A 22,652-nucleotide genomic window follows, 5' to 3' on the forward strand; every position below is an offset into this window, starting at 1 on the left:
AAAAAAAAGATAGGGGAGACTTAACTTGTTATGTAAATCACACTCATAGGTCTCTGTTTATTCTAGTAACAAGAAAGTCGAAAATAGATTGTATGTTTTTGTATTATAACACTTTTTGATATTCAAAATCCAAAGTTCATTAAATGAACTTCAAATTTTTAGGTGAAGTAATATGCAATAATTAATAATATCTTCTATAACCATGATTATATATGTTAAGTGTATAAATTGAAAGTGTGTTAAATTTGAAATATGTACTTCTGAAGTACGTAAAAACTAAAGGAACGCGTAAGCACTACTAGAGACATTTGTTTTTGTAAGTGTGCATCGCGTACTTTATGATGTTGTTATATTGAAACAGCTAAAAGATCCTCGTAACAAAGCGAAATTCCTTTGTAATTTGTATATTAATTTACATACGCTTTTATTCTCTTGTTTACTTTTTACGGACAACTGATCACGGCGTTGACAGAGGTAGAACCGAGATGACGTGTTATTTTGTACTTTTTGTCGGTCCATTCACACAGGTCTTTTCTTATAAGTAATTCTAAGAAATCATCGACAATTCGATACCATTCATACTTGTGTAAGACGCGTTTGAAGTATTGATTATTATCTACAGTGAAAAGGGTGGTGGAGTCCACAAAGTCGTGAGTACGCACTTACTTTCCGGGAAACTGTTGCTAGATCGCCACTGTCTTATAATCTTCCCATTTACCCGCCAACCTGTTCTTTTATAGCATCTTACCTTTCATCATTAAATGCCAGACTTTTAAGTTTGTTTATTCAATGTCGTAAATTGCCAACATAACCAATGGACAATATGTTTCACAACAAGAACTTTTGAATATTTCGTCTAACTGAGCAGAAAAAATGTATTCTATCTTATTGATGTATGTAAAAATAAAATAAATTGAAAAAATTATAAAATTAATAATATTTGTTCACTTGTATGTTTTATTATTTATATGATTTAAAATTATTTGTTCTTCTAAGTTCAAAATTCAAAATCATAATTTTTTAATAAAACAATATTCCTGTCCTTAAGCTTTATTAATTTTTTGTCGATTACATACGCCTACTTATATTAGCCAACAAAAAAGTAGTCCTTCTATCTCCGTGGCGAAACAAATGCTCGAGTATAAACTTTTTGTACAGGCATTTATGGTATTTTTTGTATAAAACAAAGTGGATAAAAAACATTATGTTTTATGTAAATGAACGATGTATAAGATAGTAAAAAACATATTGACAAAGTGAGGTAAATATTAAGGTTTTGTTATTCAAATGAAATTTTACAAAGTTCTATACTATTATTATTTATTGATGGGTTTTCGAGTGGGTAGAAGATTTCGTGACACGTCCTCGGAGCCATTGTAAAGTTTTGTTTTCTAAATACTTTGAGTATATTAGGTATTTAAATTTAACTGCTTGAAATGTTGTACATTGATTAGTATTTACTAGAAGATGTTGTCAGATCTTACACTGTGTTGTAAGAGAGGAAACCACGTCTCACTTAAAATATAAATAACAGCGATGTACAGTAAATGATTGACTTAAGATAAAGAGAATTCAACAGCGGTGTCGTATCAAGCTATTTCATTTGGAGTCAATTTAATAATTAAGAAAGGTGTAAAATTTCTCATAATATACTCAACAGTGATGAAATCGGGCAACTTTATTACTTTACTAAAAATACCGCATAAAGAGAATACAAGCGATTTTTAATAGAAAATCAGTTTTCTATTTGTATGGTAATCGAATGTTAAGTTAGTAAAAATTAATTATTTTAAAAGGATCTAATACTTATGTTTAACTTTTTTTTGGTATTTTTAATTCGTTTTAAAGTTTAATTTAACTACATTGGCTGTTGTTCACAACAATGCTACATACTTGTCAAGGTAGACCATTTTTATTTTTTTTGAGAGGGGGGAAATAATTGATGCAAGTTTCTTTAAGTTTTTAATGTTGTAACCATTCGATTTTTGTGATTTAAAAACATTTTTATACGAGTAAAAAATAATAATGAGATGCTTTGACGTTAATTGTTTACAATTTCATGTCGGGCAATAAGGTTCTATTGTTAATCGTTTTTATTGCTAACAGCATATTTGTTTTGTATCTTGATTTTTAAAAATTTTGTTTATAGTTGCAGTCGGATATTTTATTTTTTAATTTAAACCATTTTATTAAGATAAACATCTAGCTCGACGTTTTGTGTAGGTGTCATGTACACGCTTTGTGCCTTGTATTTATCAATTGCGGATGTTCTACGAAGAAGTGCTGAATGCTGTCGTTTAAACTTCGCGGTAGACGTCAAATGATTTTACGAAATGTTGCGGTGCTTTTTTTTATTCAAGTTTAATATTAGTATAATACGAATTAGGGTGAAGTGTGGTAATTGTAAATGAATTTTTTTAAATAAACGCACAAGTTTTTATTTTGACCTTGCATTTAATATAACACATATAACTTTTCAATCGGAATGAAATCTGTTAAATAGTTAAATAGAGAAAAAATCAAATTGTTTACATTTTACATCCTCGTTCACCCTAATGGATAATGATATACGATTCATTATAAGGCTTTCGCGGTAACGGTTCAATTCGTTAGCTAACCGAATAAAAACCGAATAAACCGAATAAAAAAAGTTTTGAAAGAAAGAGGTGAGATTCAATGCATTTTTATTTAAACGGTGTAAAGGATCATTTTTCGTGGCGATAGGCCTTGCCGCTTTGGTATCGCACTCGCTTGATGGTGAAAATCGTCCAGCCGCTGGTCACGGTTTGCCGGGTCTACGGGTCCACTGCAGTGTTTTTATGAAAATTGCGGCTGAATATTATTACACGGTTTGCGCGCGTAGACGATTGGTATGCGCGGGCGCGCGTCTTGGGTTTGCCGCCTATACAATGTAGGATACGTGCGTTGGCCGCGCAATCGGAGTGGGGTTTTTACTTTTTACCTGTTACGCGCGCTCCGTCACTGAGACGATAGCCGCGCTCCGGTGGTGGCATCGCTGTCCCGGGAACCCGCTCCGTCGGCTCGGTCGTCGTTAGCTGCAGTGGCTGTGGTGGTGATAGCGGTAGCGGTGTGTGCATCGCGCGTGCCATAATCAATACGTCCACAACGCAACCCTGGATAACGTGGTAGCTTCCCCAACTCGACCGTGCCACTACCCCGCGCTACGAATCGCGGGCGGGGTATTCCGACCGAGTTCACCTACCAGTTGCGCTCCATTCCGTTACACCCCCGCCGACCAGACCGTTAGGGACAAAAATAAAGACCCCCTCAGTTACGAGCCTCTCCTCGTTTACTTTAAGCCTTCCTTTCCCCTTTCGTTAACGTTTCTACCGTTAACCGCCCACGTGATTAAACGGCTTCATCAAACCTACGTTTTTAGTTGTTGTTTTTGTTGTAAATACATTACTATTATTGTTGTTGTAAAAATATTATATTAGCTCGGTTTCTACTGTCTGTCGCGTTCAGCTTGACACGGCCAACAAAATAATCGAATAACTAATGGTCGGTGTGGTCCGATGGAATGCTTTTTCGGTTACTGTTTATGAGTATTACAAACCCCGTAGTGCTCATTTTTTCCTCATTCAAAATACCGTTGGGATTTTATCGCGAACAGCGAAAATCACCGTTCGCATTTTCCACGCGAATTTCTACGAAAATCCTATTTACGTGCCCTGGCCTTAATTTCTCATTGAAAAAAAAGAGTGTTGTATGAAAACATATTGTATAGGGTGATCCGTTTATCATAAGCCATTCGTTTACTCACAAATATTGGATAATTTTTTTTTTGTTACATGTATTTTTTGATTGATCATCGAATAATTACTTTTTAGTAATCATCCCTGGTAACTGAAAAGAGTATTTTATTTTATTTTTGATGACAACGTATATATGTAACTAGCTTAAAAAATAATCTAATTAAGAAAATGACTGATCGATAACAACTTTTGAACTAGTATTTCCAGAAGTTATTAGCAATTTAAAGTTACGACTGGAAGTAAGGAATGGGTGTTGCTATTTTTATCACTAGTCATTTCCCGACTGTACTCTTCGCCCCGTCTAGGTATAAAAATGAGAATAACTCCCCAAGTACTGGTCCAAAAGTTGTTATCGACCAGTCATTTTCTTAATTAAATTATTTTCAACTTTATAAGCTAGTAAAATATGCATGTTACAAAAAAAAAAAAAAATGAAAATTCTCCTTTAAGTTACAAGGGATGATTCTAAAAAGTAATTATTAGCTGATAAATCGAGAAACATATATAACTAAAAAAAATTAAAAAATGTTTTTCCGATATTGTATTTATTTTGTGAGTAATCAATCCAATGGTTTATAATAAGCTGATCACTATGTATATTTGGTCGGAACGTTATGAATTAGAAGTCAGCGGTTGAAAAGCTTTTATGGTCTACGAAAAATACATGTCTCCAATACTTTTATTAAAATGTATTTATTTTAAATATTTGTCTTGTTAAATTGTGTATACTTCTTTGTGTTTGAGCGACAGGCTATCGATCTACATTATACTTTTGTATACTTTGGTAAAAGAAGTTTTGTTCATATAAATTCTCGTAAATTAATTTAACTAATTAAATGTTCCTCCGCTAAATGGAACGCGAATAACAATGAAACTTTATTAACAACCTCAATCTTTAAACCTAATCAATTAATTAATAACTCGATTCGATTATTTTCTCTTTAGTTTTATAAAATATTTATTTTTAGATTTAGCTCGGTTAACGGGGTGAATTCTATTACTCTTTCTGTTGCTAGAGTTTTTTTTTTCTCCGAATCAATAAAACATAAACTGTAAATAAAAAATTATATGGATTTTCAAAAGGGTTTAAAATACTTTTTATCGTCATTTAAATAATGAATTATCTCATGAATGAGTCATTTATTTGGAGTCAAAAAGTAACATTTTAAGAGAAATTTTCTGAATGACAAAAGTGTTATTGTTCGAAGACATCAAATGTTTTTATAAGAATTTACCAGTAACAAATTAGTAAAAGTTTTAAAAGATCATAAAACATAAACGTGAATTAAAATTTTGTAATATAAATAAAAATATATCACTAATAAACAATTGTTTTTAAAATGATGTGTAAACTCGTTTTTGATCATTTTTCGAACCGTTTTGCCTGGTGTAAAATGTTATGAAAGTTCAAATGTTTTTGACGACGGAATTGTTTCATAAGTTCTATGAAAATAAAACACACGCGCGTGTTATTGAAAATAACATAACTTTGAAATAATTAGATTTTTTCCTAGACATAAACTAACGATTTAACATTTAAAAAAGTAATCAATATTTTATTTGTTACACGAGAAGTCAGAGTTAAAAGTTTAATGGCTACGCAAGAAAAATTATTTTTCCGTCAAGAACAAAACTATTTCGGTAGTTATAAAGTTCAAACACTGAGATTACACACACTGGCGCCCTTAAATATTGTGCTCGATTTAATAACATGTCAATTGTAAAATCGGGTAGAGGATACAACTAATATTGCTGTATTTTATTTTCAAGTGTTATTGTAAGTGGAAAATAAATATCAAAATAGAGTCGAGTGAAGTATAATTAACGAATAAATAATTTATCTTCGGTGGTACACTAATTAATGTAATAATTAAAATTGTTAGCGTACCATTGAAAGTTTTAACATATAACCGAATAAAACAAAATCGAAATGTTTAAGAAAATAATTATTGTACTATAATATTTCACTGTTAATCATTCGAGTAAATAATTCCTCAAAATAATAAACATTTTTGAATTATTATTTTTTGTTGGACATTTCTAAGAGCATCGTCTGTTATTCGAGAGTATTATCAAACAGATAAATGTATATTATTATGATTAATGAAGCCAGTTGTCTTTTTTTTGATATTTATTGTGGCCTATTTAATATCAGTATCATAAGTAGACTTAACTGATTCTTATACTAATTAAAAGAATGAGTAGGTGTCTTGAGAGAATGGTTACTATGCTATCAGTTTCAATTTGTAAATCTTTATTTCTATATCATATTTACCCATGTTTGTCAGTTGTTACCATTATTGTTGTAGAATATTTTTTATAAAAATAAAAATATCGGTATTGAACATTGGGTATGGATCTTAGGTTTTCTATTGTTTTAGTTTTGTAAATTACAGTGAAGTGTAAAGTAATTTTTTCATGCACGGAATACATACACAAGAACATAAAAAGAATTTCATATTTTAAAAACTATAATAATAATGTCAGCCTTCACGAACGGCATCGGCACGATAACATTGAGGTATAATTTCGTTGTATTGTACTTAAATTGCAATCCATCTCCAAAGAGTTGTTCATACTTGGCATAACACGCGTTTTGTGCAATGTTCAGATTAAAAATACACTGATAATAACTTAATGTTGGATTTATTTCGTTGGTAATCGATTTGCATTTACAGCGCATCGCTCATGAAAGTGATGAAAGAGTGACGAAATATAATTAACACCTGGATATTTTAAATATTTAAAAAAAATCACATTACGGGAGTAATAAATAAGAAAAGTTGTGTGGCTCAAAAAAAATATTTTATTAAAGCATTTGAATTTTTTATCAATTATAACAACAATACCTACACCTCGAGATCTCCATTGTAAATAAGCTATTTTAATACTTATGACCAGTTTTGAATAATAACTGTACTTAAGCTTTATTAATTTCTTCAAGTTGCGTTTAAACACGTACAAGTAAAAGTTTTACAAATGAACAAAGTACAAGGTTTGATCAATATTAAATTTATCGGTTTGTCAATATTTTACAGGAGAAGGTCGTGTTTATAAATAATAGTTGCATGCCTTTTTGATGTGCTCCAATTAGTTTTTCAGCCATTGCATGTATCGAGTTTTGTTTATAGATGAACGTACACTGAATAAACGTTACTTGTCATCTCAATAGTTTTAATAACAATATGAGAATAACATACGTGTATATTTATTTTACTATATACATTATTTTAAATTAAGTCATTATTGACATTTTGATCATCCATTATTGCTCATAACGCGGCGGCAACACTAAAGCTGTCACATTCAATACCCGAAATAGCTCACCGATCTATTCACACTACTTTTTAACCGTTTAAATCAACATTTGTATTCGTTCTATGTTAGTTTACATAAGGGTTCTCTATTCTCTGTCTCTTGTGGTGTGTATTTGGTTTTTATATTACCATGTCCCGAGGGGTTCAAAACGATTGGTCTAATATTAGATGAATCGGTATGGCTGTGCTTTTTTTTCTACTTACTTTTGTTGACTCACAAAGGGTAGATGCCTCAAAGCAATGAAAGAAAAACATATATTCTGGGTACTAGAAATAAGATGGCCACTATATTCTTCATTGAAATTACTATTGAAGACCATTGAGACGTATTCAAATGCAAAAAGCTCTATTTATATTTGAAAAAACAAACATATTGCACACACATCGTTATAAACGTCACGTGGTTTTTATTAGATTTTTTTTATAGTGGCTATAACCCTTCGTTAAGCGCATGAATGGTCTAAAGTGACTGTAATGCTTAAAATGTAGCTTATATTACAAAAAACAGTAGTGATTATTTTATGTTTAAGTAATTAATACTAATCTGTTAACGTTTTCTTATTTCTCTTGTAAACACATTCATCTACTTAAATACAACACATAAACATTATTTACTTAAAACTAATGTTCTAAATAAATCGTTGAAGATTTTTTTCGTTTTTTATGTTACACTTAAAGGTACCTTCTAATATTTCACTTTAATTATAGCTGACATTGACTACCAAATATGTTTTTTAAAGTATTGTTTATCCTTGATTTAACTATTATTAAAAATACTATATAATAGTATATATTAATAGTTAAACATTTAATTTTTTTTCGCAACATTTTCAAAATTAGTCAAAGATTTTATTATATTGTGTTTCCTTAGATTTTGAAAAATGTATAAAACACATAATACTTATGTGTAATAGTTAGAGAAATTATTTTTGATTAACAACACCTTGAAAGTAATTTTATTTTATTTTTTAAATTCCTGTTTAGTAATTTATTGTTATAATTTCTAGATATAACTCATCACTTTTCTGTCCTTATTACTTCTTTTGATAAGGCATTCTATTGTTTTGTGATAATAATTGCTCTCCTTCGTCTCTTAATAGATTATCTCTTCTGTTATAACAGCCTTTATTACGTGTATGAAATTAAGCTTTGAACATGTAGAAGAAACGACGTAGCAATAAAATTCCTTTTACTCGTATAGAACAAAGGGGTTTCATTATATGCGAAAGCAAAGTAAAATTGATCGTTATAAAATTGCTAAAAACTAAAAAAAATGGTCATGTATTCAGTAATACACCCAATGATCATTTTCAATCCAGTCATGATTAATTATACTAATAGTTAATGTTGATAATTAGGCATAAAAAATGGTTTTTAAATGAAAACAATTGATTACATTTAACTTTTACATTAGTAGCGGTAATTTAAGGTATTAATAATTTGTGATAATTTTAAGTGTGTGTGATCTACGTCAAAGTAGTATGACCAGAATATCCTCTATGTAGTTTATAATGTGAATAATAAATGTTAATAGATACTTTATTGGGATCATTCGTACACCTAACGGTTGTGTGCTCTATTTTACAACCGGAATATCGTTTAAGAATCGAGTAAAAAATGTTTGTACAATAAAATTAAAACACTTAATAATTTTTTACAACAAAATCTAATTCATTTTTATGTGTTCGTAAGTTTAGAAAGTTTAAAAAATTAAACTCTGTCGGGAATTAAAAACTAAATGAACAATTTTGCTGTATCTGTTTTTTGCTTTACGTATTATGAAAAAGATAAGCAAATTAAAAATATAGCTTGAAAAACTAAAAAAGAAATACTAATTAAGTTATAGTCTATGTTCTTTCAGTTTTATCATTAATTACTTTTAATTTATTTTATCTCTGTACATATTTATGCACCCATATTGCATTTCAATACATTTTACATAGTTTTTATATGAAAGTAATAATACTTTAACGAATATTTTAAATATTTTAATTTTTAAAAACAAACGATTTATAAAACAAATGTTTATAGCGTTATTATTTTCTGAAACATTATTAGAAATTTGTTGATTTAACTCATAAAATAAAAATTTTGTTTTTATTCGAATCTCATTGTGGTATTTTATATAATTATAATTGTGTAATATATGCCATAATATAATATATTATAATTTATTATTGAATTTTTAACGATTTAATATAAAACATTTTCTTTTTTATTTAATCTTAAAAAATATTAATATGTATTTCCTATGACAATTAGTAGCTGTATAAAACTGACGATATGGCAAATTAAAATTTTAACATTTCTTAATGGTATTTATTATTACTTCATTCAATTTTTAGATGACGTACTAATAATTTTTCGTTTAGCTTGTATGATATTTGTCTTTAAATCTAATGTTACTTCATTTTACCGTTTCCGAGTCGCTGCAGCATTTAATAACGATCGTGTAATTAAAATGATTAAAGACTCCCCAGGACCGAGGTTGATGAAATTATGTATCTAACTTATGGTTGTAAATACTGTTGCAAAGTTCATTGGAGTATCTAAGGTGGATTAAAGCTATTATAATATACTTTATGGACAATAGACCAAGACTCCTAAATTTAAATTGCTTTGACTTACATTAATGGTATCACTAGAAGGATTATCAGCTGAGAAGTTGTCAGGAAAAACGTAGAACATTTTCATAACATATCTAGATATACTGATATCTAAAAAAATCGTAAATGTATTCGCTTGGAATTGTTTCCATGATGCGAATAGGATATTCGGAATTGCTACCGTATTAAAAAGTATATTATTTTTGTTTTAAAATATTGATTTGATATTTACTATATTGATCTTTATATTTCGTTAACTTTTTGAAAAATGTCTGGATCAATACTGATATTTTATGAGCATTTAAAGTATGTTCCTTTTATTTAATACACTTTTTTATTATTTGACTTTTTATCTTTTTACAAAGGGGTTAAAACATGTATATAAAAAGTAGAACTTTTTCAAAATAACTTTAGAAAATGTTTCGGAAAATCTGACACTTTTAAGTATGTCTTAAATTAAAAATGATGTAACAAACTTTATTTTGAAAAAATTAACCTCTGAACTTGTCTCTTTGTATAAAAGAACATCAAAGTTAATGAAGAAAGTATGTTTTTTGTGTAAAAATCAGAAAATTCAGAATATTTAAATGAATTTCTGTAGTATGTTTTTTTTAAGGGTTTTAAAAATTTGATTCTTGTTAATAGGCATATTAAAAATAAGAGAACCAATTCTCATTCCCTCTCTTTGAAGTATTTTTAGTGCACATATACATTGAAGCGTTTTATGTAGTTATGATAGTCATTGACAAATTGTAATCTATGCCGTGTCTCTATTATGGGATGTTTTCCCTGTACTGGTGTTTCTTTAGTTAAACTTCAGCATAAATAATAATTAATTTCATGATAAAATTTATTCACCAATTATGTACTTTTTTTTAATTAGCGCATCGTATCTTAGTGTGTTATTGTCAGGGTTCGATTCCATTGCACTGGGATAAGTAGGTTTTCTTTTCTTCTCTGTCGCAAGCAATGGCTTTTAAAGAGGATGTTAAACATAAAAAAATAGGACGCGGAATTATATGCACGTATAAATTTTATTTAAGTCACTTTAAAGAGTCTTAAGTTTGTACAACTTTGTCGTAGGACTATAACGGAAAAATATTTTCCGTTATTGTCGGGATCCTCCTCATTGCACCTCCAATACTATAACCTCGAAAAGAACATATTATTAAGTTCTAAAGTAAATTAATAAAAATTTCTACTGGTTGATGATGTGTGTCGGAATAACTTAACAAAATTTAGAAATGCTCCGCACCCTATAACATATAAATTGTTTTTATTTTAGACTTAAAGACATCTTACTTAGTAATCACTACTACATACACACTACTTCTGTATACGTGGAATGGTTTGTTGAAATATCAATAGAATTTTCAATAATTTGATCATATATGACTTTTTATACGTTGAATGTTTCATATAACATAGAGAAAACCTGTTCGAACGTGATTTAATGAGAAAAAGAGGTAGACATTAAAAAAAGTGTGCACGTATTGTTTTAAAAAAAATATTTTAGATCCAAAGAAGTGTTTTTGTTTACACTCATATACTTTATTTAAAAATGTCGATAAAAAATAGAATGTCAGTTCTTGTGTATTAATTCTAAAGGTAATCATTTTTTTGTTTGTATGTGACCTTCGAAGTATGAGCAAAAATTTGCGTCGGTAAGTTTTGACGTAATTAAACTGTTTTACAAACACGTTTTTTGAGAGAGTCCTAAATACACAATAAAGAATATATTTTTAATTTTGAAGTAACATTGGCGAATACTCGATTTAGTTCATTATTTTTAAAAGACTATAAAGGCTTAAGAGTAGTTAAGCATAGTGCTTTATTGAGCTATTTATACCTTAATGGGCCAATTACGCGTGACTAAACGTGTAATGTTGCCGCTCAGTATATTTGTACTTTTATAAAAAAGTAATCTCATAACCACAATAAAAATTTATATTTATATTTACTTGTATTTAAACGTTATAAAAAAAGGCGGTATTTAGAAGTTATATTTATTTCACATCATTTTAATATGCGTGCGTCGTAGATGATTTATAAAACGTACTTATGGTAATTTTATTTTGTTATACAAAAAACCACTAAATTATGTAGAATGATTCATTTATCATATAATACTTTACTAAACGAAAAATAAAAACAATATTGAGAATTTCTTCGTTGTAGAACATGTTTTATCTCAATTATTCTTTTCTTGTAAGGGTATCGATTTTATTTTTTCAAATGTCAACATACATTCAAATAGCTTATTAAATAGATAGTAATTTTATTAAGAAAATGACTAGTTGATAAAATTTTGTGGACCAGTATTTTGAAAGTTATTAACATGTAAATGCCTATAGTAAAGTGAAGGTGAGACGCAGATATTTTTTATTTTTATTATTATTCATTTTTCGATCGTATTCTTTCTTACGCCTTGATATAAAAATGTGAATAACTTCCAAGATATTAGTTTGAAAAATATTATCGACCAATTATATTTTTAATTAAATCATTACCCATTAAATTATGCTAGTTTATTATGTATTTTACCATTTAGACTTTTATAAAATATAAGGAATGAACATACAAATGTTGACGTATTAGTTCATACACGTTATTATTCAGTAATATCAATTAAAAATAAACATCTTCAGTTATTTTTCATTATATTAACTGCAACAAAGAAGGTTATTATTTTATTTTGTATTAACTGTTGTGTTAAATATTTAATAATTAGTATAATAAGACGTATTCACGTTTTACAGATTTTAAGTAAGGATTAGTCAATATAATTTTTTCCCATAAGCCGATATAAAACTGATAACAAATCCGACAGTAAAATTTATGCTTAAAAAACACAGCTTTTCAGCTAGACTAAAAATAAAATCATACTTAAAAAATTATCAGTATTTAGCTCTTAAATTGTTAACCTTAACTTAACATTTGTTTTAACGTCTTCCGTCGTGTATAAAAAACCAACGCAGCTTAGTGAACGTAATTGAATACCTTCGCACCAAACTACAGTTAGATTTTACTGAGCTTATTCCCTGCTCAGGGTGTAAAGGAAGGCGGCCCTGAGGACTACATCGACCTACTACCGCACAGCGTTCGGTGAGGCGACCAGTTGTACAGGCATCGCTGCCGACCTTCTAGCAGAAGAGCGTGTCACCAGTAATGCCATTCGCCGAGTGCGCAGTCGACCGCTGTATGCGAAAGACCGTATGATCTTGAGGCGTACGATTATGTTCCGGTGGCGCGAACGCTGAGCGAGGAGGACCGTTGGCCCAATGGACCCGACAGGCTCGACGGAAATGACATACCATCCAATGTCAGGTCATGGCGCTCCACACTGTGTCCCGCCATGATGCGGAGGCCTCCCGGAACATTCACTGCATCTCGGAGACACGTTCGAGGTCGGGACATGATGGACACAATGTTAAGCTGTCGAGAGGGTTGGCCTTTAGTTCAGGCCTTTGTGGAATCCGCCCTAAAGAGGTAGAAAGGAGCGCATCTTCTAAGGCATAGGCCCGTGGTTCCAAGGCAGGACGACATAAGGTGGCGCTTTAGGTCATTTATGTGTTAATGTCTATCAGCGTTTGTGAATTATAATACCAAGCAGCGCAAAGTTCTGTCTCTTTCAGTGTAGTGCAACTTGGGCAACGGATCTCACTGTGGGGTCCGGCTAACGGAGGAGGCCAGGCCGTGTTGTGAGTGATATAGACGTTGTAAGCTGCCCTGAAGTAATACCTAACGGTAATTCCAGGGCGGCCCATAACTATGCGGTCCGGGAGAAAAACAAATAGATAAAATAAGCGTTCTGATTAGTAAGATTATATTATTTAATGAATACTCAATTAAATAAAAAATGAAACCATTTATAAAAAGGATAAAGTAATAACTTCGTATAAACCAAAAAATAATTATAATGCTTAAAGATATTTTGTTAACAACAGATTTACAATTATGTATTAGTAGTGTGTTTATGAAAGTTGAAAAGCTGTAACCACCCCTGGAGCCTATTTTAGGAGAAGTGAAAATATCACATATAATATTGGTTTTTAAAAAGATTTCATTTTCTGATATGGTCCATATCGGGCAATATTTTATATTTGTAAATATAGATGCTCATCCCTACCTTTAAGCAAAAAAAAAGTTTATTCAATAATGCTAATTGTATAGGTACTAAACTGAAGTTTAAATGAAACTAGTCATGGAAACTTTATGAATTTATGACTTAGTTTAATTATTATTTTGTCATTTTTTCAATTATTATTAATTAATGTTCAATAATATGACATTCAGCCAATATCTATTTGATCATTTACTCATATATTTTTTCAATAATGATTATAACAAGAAACAATAAAACATTTTCGCTCGAGACCTATCATACCTTGAAGTTCGTATCGTCTTGTAGTTAATGTATTTGATTTATGAAGTTAAATACATTTTAAATCGTTCCTGGATTTCGTGTATTAACACTAACAAGGTACTTGAAAGCGCATTATTTCGGTTCGTCGTGCATATATGTTTATTATGTATTTTAACATAAACGACGGGAAAAGTTTTTTCACGAAATTGCGTCCCCGAGATATGCGTGGTATGAAAATAAAAGAATAAGAAATCTTCTAAAAGTAGTTTTTCTGACAATAAAAAATAAATGAAACACGAAGGAGAAAAAAAATACTAAATCCAAGAAATCAGATTTCCATAAATCAGAGTACTAAATTGCCGGGTGGTGCTTGTCCGTGATTTATTGTCAGCAATTGAGGTATTGGTGGAAAGATAACCGTATGAGAAAAAAAAGGAAAAATAAAATATCCAAGAAATTAAAAAGAAAAGTACTTTGAGTGACAATATTTAAATATGCGTTAGTTTTTCTCACATAAGTATTTATTCTTCTTTTTAAGAATTTTTTCAAATATTTTTTGGTAGATATTGTACTTAGGAAAAAATATACATCAGTATGAACTGAATTATTTTCATTATATCTGACTAAATTATTAGGAATATTTAGAATTCGAATCTACTTTGAAATTAACTAACTAATAAAACAATTGAAAAATAGCAAAATTATAAATGTGATGAGTATAAGCTTTGATCATTAATGGTTAATTTGATTATTTTTAAATGATTATATGTTATTATGTTATTATTTTATTCAGTTAAATTTCAATATTTCCCTATTTATTATAATGTAATTAGTTTACGATTGTTGTAATTTTTGTTTTTAGATCGTACCAGAGGGTAATTCTGGATCTGAATCCTCAGTTCCTGAACAAGGAACAAGGTTCAGTAAAATACGACAGACATTATCATCTAGTTTAATGACGGCACAAGATAAAAGTAAGTGATATGTAAAACAGTACATAAAATAACTAATTATATAAACAATTGATAGAGTAAAAATTATTGTCTTAAATACATTTTTAACTGTGTACATTTTTTTAATTAGAAAACATATAAAAGTTGCCTATTAATCAATGATTTTTCATTTAAATTTAAATTAAACATGGTTACTAAGAATAACATTTTAAATTCAGTGGTACAATATTTTATTTATTCTTTATTTTTTATAATTGTTTTTCAGATTAAATACATTATATTAAATAAAGCTTTTTTTTTAAAAAAAACATTTCTTAATAGATTTTATATCATCCAATTTAAACATCATTAGTTTTTCGATAAAATAATGATGTTTTCAATCTTTTTGTTCGAATTATAGCAATTTAATATAAAAAATTAAAGCGTGATGACGATTTTGTTCGAATTCTCCCGGATTAGGGGACGAAAAGATAATTTTTTTAACTTTAAGTCCACCATAGTTTAGTTGACAATACTTATTTCTGAAATAGGATACCATTAAAAAGTAGGTTCAGTAGAAAAAAGATTGAGTGTCTCTGAGTGTGAAAATAAAAAATAAAACGAATCGCAGTAAAATCAATAGCAACTTTTTTTGCTATTCATCGAGTTAAAAATAATTCTACTCTTAAGGTGCCTTATTATTCAAATATAATTTATTTTTATGGTTTTAGAGGTTTCTATAATTATTTTAAACAAATGATGTAATTATTACTATTTAACAATATTATATTATTGTTCTTCGTAAATGAAAGTTAAAATAAGGCAAAATTAGCTGTATTTAAATATATTTACTTACCATTAAGAATATTTTCATGAAAAATTTGCTAGTGTTACTTATTGAATTTTTAACAACTGAAATGTATAAAAATTAACTACTTATAATTTTTGTACATTTTTACTAATTTCAATTTTCCTCCACACTTGTGGTTGTGTCAACATTTTACTAAATTATTCATCTTATCTAGTTAAAAGTTTAATGGGTTGATTAAACCATCAATTTATTGGATGACGGAGTTAGATGATTTCTATAATTTAATGTTATAGCTATTAACTTTTATGAAAGTATTTTTAAGTTTTTAAATAACAATATAATGTCTTTGGATATCAAGTAATATTACTTGAAACTTTATTTTAAACGCTTTTTTTAAATATTTATCTATTTATTTTCTTTAAGCATATTTTTTTTATTCGCTATAAAAATTGTCTTTTTTATTACAAAAGTTATAGAAATATTCATATGAATATTTAAATGCATTTTATTAATCTAAGCTTCATTTTTTATAGTCTTTAAAAATGATATTTATAAAATATAATAAAATGGTCAAGACAACAGGTGTAGTCAAATATAAAATTGTTTTATTTATGTGAAAACCACTATTAAAATAAGCTTTTAAGCTATTCAAATAATTTAATAATTAAAAAAATGTATCAGTTTATTTTTAATAAGTAAGAAAATGTAATTTAAAATTTAATAGTTGTAAAATAAAATTTTAGAGGTTTATTAATAAGATGATAAAATTAAAATGTTTGGCTTTAGTGATTAATTACTATTTAATTAAACTTTAATAGTAAAAATTTGAAATTGATCTAAATTTGTAAAATGTATTTCAGAATATTAACGCCTCAAATCAAAACTAGAAAAAAATCAAATTTTCTAGTATAATGTTTTGATAAACAAACTTTATCTCCAATGTAGAATTTAAATTTGGAGTGCATCCTCCACTAATGAATAATTTAGCTATATTAAATTGGATTTATAAACTTTTAATATTGAATAATGAACTACAATAAGTACCGTAACTATTTTTCGCATAGAGAGTAGATAAAAAGTTAATAACTAAAAATCATTTTATTTTTTATAATATATTATTAAGTAATATAATAACAATATGAGAACAGAATATTGTGGGTTAATTACAAAATCTGAGATCAATGATAAACGATTTTTTTTAAATCATAGACAATATCTATGTTTTAAGTCAAATTTCTAAAAAAATATTTTAGCCTTGAGCTAAGTAGGTATTAATTTTAACATGATATATTTATTTATTTATTTTATTTTTCTGTTATTACTTTTTCTCAGCACACAGTGGCTCATTAGTTGCATAAAAAGTTAATCTTTTCAATTTAACTTTTGTGTATGTTCTTAAAGTCTTTTAAACATAACCCAGTTCTTAAACAATGATGATTTTTTTGCTATATTTTTTGTCATATTTAAATGGGGAGGTGAAAAGATATTTGTGACTTTCTAAATTTTAACTAGGGGCACTTGCCTCACCTGTTTCAAGCGTTGACGCTACTGATTACAATTTAGAGATCAAAACTCAAAATCTAAATTTTTTTAGTTGTTGCAGTTTTGAACTGGAAAAAAACATTCTAAAATACATCTCGTGGCTTGTTTGATAAAAAAAAAAACTAACTTAGTAACTTTTTGTCAGAATAACGATAATTAAGTTTTCTGTTTTATTGAATAAATCTTAATTGAACTAACATTTCTTGCGTAACACGAATTATTGTTTTTTCATTTATACTTTAAATTTAGTAAATATGAATTATCATACTTTTAGTGACTACAAAACTAAACAGTGCTAGTAATAGACCTAGTCCAGCTGAAAGCAGTCCTACACCAAGTCCTGCATCACCACCAGAAGATGTAACGACAAAACAACCGTCTGTTATGTGAGTATAGCTTTTTTAATTTAATTTTTTTACTTTATAATTATTTAGAATAATTTTCATTTAATTTATTAAAATATTTTTACTAAATGTCACGTTGTCATGACAACTCAAAATTTTTTTTTTTATAATTTGGCGAATATTAAATCAGTGTTTAATTTTAACCAATCACATCAAAAATTTCCATTTTTTAACAGTAACAATCTTATTACATGTTAATATTGTGGCACTCATTGTTGTCTAAGATATAAAATCTCTCAATCAAAAAAATTTAGGTCAAGGATAGAAATTAGCTGAATATTGTAACCTTTATAAATATAAATAACTTTTTTGAGTACAACTTTATACAAAGCTACATATTTTGTATATACATCAGGCATTATTCTATGTCATTTTTAATGTTCAATAAATATCTTTTAGCTTTTAAAAATATTATATTTATCCAAGATTACGTTTATACATAAATTTTGTTTTTGTAAATAAAATAACTTTAATTCAGTACATATGACTAAGAAGATTTATTAAAATGATAGTACTTTGTGTTTATTAGATGTTATGTATGTAATTATTACGTACGTTTTTAAATAACTCAGTTAGCTCAATAAATATACTATTTGATGAATATTAGTTAAAAAAAGATGGGTATTTTAAACAATGAAACTTACATATGTCAACAAAACGTATTGAATTTTCATTCGCTCTAATATTCATTGCATAATAATCTCTATAACATTATTTGAAATGTTTACTATTCACATAAAACTACTGTATTATGCCACGTAATAAAGCTTCTTTCTCCGTTAATAGGATTTTGTAAGTTTAATGTTATTGTAAAATTAAAAGAATTCTTTTATATCTACCGTGTATTCTCCGACGTTATACTGTACTCTTTGGATTAAGGAGTAAAAATATGACTGGGTTGTTCTACTGTCGTAAAAGACGACTAAAAAGGACTGAAAGTGGGAAGAAGCGCTTTGTACACATACCTGCTAAAGATAGATACTAAAATGTCGTAAGAATTGTTATTAAAGTTATAAAACTATAGATGTTAGTTAGTTGACTTACGTGGTCACAACATAAAATTAACAAACTATCCCAACGTCATGCAAAGAAAACAATATTAAATTCCTTTTTCAATTGCTTAATTAGCTGTTAAACAATTTTTATTTCCGTCTTACGGTAATATAAAAAAAAGGGTTTTATACTTATTTATAAGTTTGTATCTATTGATAGGTATACATATTTAAAATGTATATTTAATCAAGAAAATAAATGAAAATAAACTAAGTTGTCGAATTTTGTTTATTGCCAATAGATCTATAAAATTGATAACTAACAAGAAAATTGATAAAAAATTACACTTTAACTGGGATTTAATTTAAAATAATCTATCAATGAATTTATCAATTCTTCTTAAGGAATTTATAATCATTAGAATGAAAATTTCTGTAATTTCTTTTTTACACAGTAATGATATAGTTATTGTTGAAAGAGAAGATAGACAAAATTTCAATTAAAAATTTTAAATTAAGAAGTTTTTTTATTAAATAAAACACTTGTTAAACAATACCTATTTATTGTTGTTATTAATAATACTTTGAAAAATACAATTCTTTTCGTGTGTTAAAAATAATAAATTGAGATATGTACTATGCTTTGTCTAGTAGGGTTCCCCCCCAGACCCGGGGCCCTATGAGCCTCGTAATTCGGGTACTGTCTAAAATACATATATGTGCGACAATGTGACGATACCATTTTTCAAAAAGTGCTCGCAGAACGGTGAAATCTGAGCGGATTGCATTAATTTTTTTTATGACATCTTAGAAATGTCTTTGGGCGGGTTTGGTGAAAATATCAAACCTTAAGTTGTAAAACGCTAGTGTCAGCGATTGTTTTTCTCGAAAACGGTCGAAATTTTAAAACTCTTTTTTGGGCGAGCGCAAAAATTTTCCGACTTTTGCCAATAATTTTTCCGTAGTCTCGTGACCAATTACACTTTTGTTGAACAAAAAAATTTTGAAAATCGGAGCACACTAAGTAATCTTCTCAGAAAAGCGTTTTTTTCTTTGTTTTATTATGTAATAAAATATTGGTATGGAAAAAAACTAGATTGAAGAGAATAATGAACATTATTTTCTTGTCTTGTTTAGGAGCTGATCAAAGTTTTAATAAAATGTTTAGGTAGTTAATTTTAAATATATTTATTAAGCCAAAATTAGTCTAATATATGTCAGAAACACATATGACAAAGTTCACTAACCGTTCGTGTTAGAAGCTTAAAGCTGACGTTCAGTCATTAAACTTTACAAGTTTTGGCAAAAAAGTAGGTAAGAAGAAAATCATAATAGTTTTTTTACGCGTATTATTTTATACTTGAAATGTACTCCATACATACACACAAACACACACATATATATATAAATACAGAGTGATTATTTTAACAATAGTCTAGGCTTTTTTTGGAACATATGTATTTCTATTTATTTGTTATAAAGTATTTTTTATGTTCATCCTTTTTGTCTTATAGGTGTGTCAACTTAAGTTTTTAAATAACAACATATATGTTTAACTAGCTTATAATAAAGAAAATAATCTAATTAAGAAAATGACTGGTCGGTAACAACTTTTGGACCATTACTTTGAGTGTCGTTCTCATTTTTATACCTAGGCGGGATGAAGAGTACGGTCGGAAAATGACTAATGATAAATTTGATTTAAAAAATTAGTTTGATTAAAAATTAACAAGGTGACAATAAAATGTTTTTATAATTTTAATTTTGAACAAAACCTTTTAATTTTCAAATAAAATTTATTTTTATTTCTTTTAGCTTTGATGCGAAGCTAAGAAGTTATTAATTTTACCATGACGTGTTTATTGATTTATTTTTTTGTGTCTGTCACTATTTTTTCTCAGCTCTCACTGGGCCGATATTTTTCAACGATACGTCAAAAGATCACATATCGTATCTATTTGAAGATATTACTCATAAAAATTTAAATCATTTTTCTAGTTCTCCGTAAATGGGAGAAAATCCCGAAAAATTACGATTTTCAAACCGGTAAATTTCGACATTCTTCAAACTCTTTTTTTTAAACTGCCATAACTTTTTGAAAAATGAGCGAATCAAAATATTTTATTTTTATATTGAAACCTTAGGTCTTTCCCTTTCATTTGATATAATTTTTTTGAAAATCTGACCCTTTACTTTGCGTTAGAGGGGGATTAAAAATAACAATTACTGCAAAACAATTTAACTTTTTCAAGTTAAGTTTTGAAAATGTTCCGGAAACACTCCGAGCTTTATATATATGACAAATTAACGCTTATGTTAAGTAATATATATTCAAAAAATTTGTCCCGACACCTTTTCTTCTATGGGCTAATGGCCACAGAATTGAACAAAAAATGTTATCTTTATGTAAAAATTACTGTTTAACGTGTTAATATTTTAATACTTAAAACTACCATAATTATTTGAAAAATGAACAAATCAAAATTTTTTATATATAATTACTATAGATATTTTCATTTAATTTGATATAATTTTTTTGAAAATCTGACACTTAACCATCTGCCCTCGGAGAAGGATTCAAAAAAGCAACATTTTCAACTCAGATAGTAGTTGGTAGGTTTACATAAAAATTATCGTTATAATATTATTATTCAATACGCAAACAACGTTTACAAACTATTTGTATAGGAGTTATATTGTATTGTTCTAATATTATAGTCTATCGAAAAATATGTATAGTTTGAGGTGAATTAAAATCTATAAAATAGTTTATGCGTTGCTACATTTTTCGACTTTCATTTTTATAAATATCTATATTATAATCATGTCAAAATTAAACTTAACTTTTTAGCCGATTCAGAACTTAAGATTACTTTTAATACTTCATTAAGTTATATTTTAGCTATAATGCGAAGTCGTGAAGATATAAATTTTACTGTTATGGTTTTTGTGTCTGCTGTCACTTATTCTCAGCTTTCATTGAACCGATTTCTTTTAACGATACGTTAAAAAATCACAAATCGTATATAGTCAAAGATATTACCTTCAAAAATCGAAAAAATTTCCCTCTTTTCTCATAAAAGAGGAAAATCCTCCGAAATATTACAATTTTAAAAATCGGTAATTTTCAACATTTTTTAAAACTTTTTTACTTAAATCTGTCATAGATTTTGGAAAATCAACATATCAAAATAATTTTTTTTGTAAATATCTTAGGTATGTCCTTTTTATTTGGTGTACATTTTTTTTAACCATGACCCTTTTACCTGCCCACAGGGGATTTTCAATATAGCAATTTTTTCATGGAAAATGTACTATTTCAACTTAACTTTTGAATATGTTCCGAAAATATTCCGAGCTTCAATCAAATGTTACAGTAAAGCTTATTTTATGTACTAGAAGTTAAAAAAAAATATTTGTCCCGACGATCTATTTTCTATGTGCAAATTGCTGCTGTAGTTAAAAAACATGCTGTTTGTGTTTAATTATTTTTGTTTATTTATTGTAACACATTACNAGAAAATCAACATATCAAAATAATTTTTTTTGTAAATATCTTAGGTATGTCCTTTTTATTTGGTGTACATTTTTTTGAACCATAACCCTTTTACCTGCCCACAGGGGATTTTCAATATAGCAATTTTTTCATGGAAAATGTACTATTTCAACTTAACTTTTGAATATGTTCCGAAAATATTCCGAGCTTCAATCAAATGTTACAGTAAAGCTTATTTTATGTACTAGAAGTTAAAAAAAAATATTTGTCCCGACGATCTATTTCTATGTGCAAATTGCTGCTGTAGTTAAAAAACATGCTGTTTGTGTTTAATTATTTTTGTTTATTTATTGTAACACATTACAAGGGCTTACCATAGTAATGAATCTATCAATTTTTATAAAATTTAC

General features: G+C 27.9%; 1 protein-coding gene across 2 annotated transcripts in view; it reads left to right on the forward strand.

Moving 5' to 3' along the window:
- Positions 1–22,652, forward strand: part of LOC126897089 (regulating synaptic membrane exocytosis protein 1) — an 89,050-nt gene that overhangs the window by 25,028 nt on the left and 41,370 nt on the right. For both annotated transcript variants that reach the window (XM_050670522.1, XM_050670521.1), the window contains exons 3-4: positions 14,928–15,039; positions 17,625–17,736. In XM_050670522.1, the coding sequence (XP_050526479.1) occupies positions 14,928–15,039; positions 17,625–17,736 (224 nt within the window). The remainder of the gene's footprint in view (positions 1–14,927; positions 15,040–17,624; positions 17,737–22,652) is intronic.

The sequence above is a fragment of the Daktulosphaira vitifoliae genome, unplaced genomic scaffold (genome assembly GCF_025091365.1).
Source record: "Daktulosphaira vitifoliae isolate Bord-2020 unplaced genomic scaffold, ASM2509136v1 Scaffold_1, whole genome shotgun sequence".
Lineage (NCBI taxonomy): Eukaryota > Metazoa > Arthropoda > Insecta > Hemiptera > Phylloxeridae > Daktulosphaira > Daktulosphaira vitifoliae.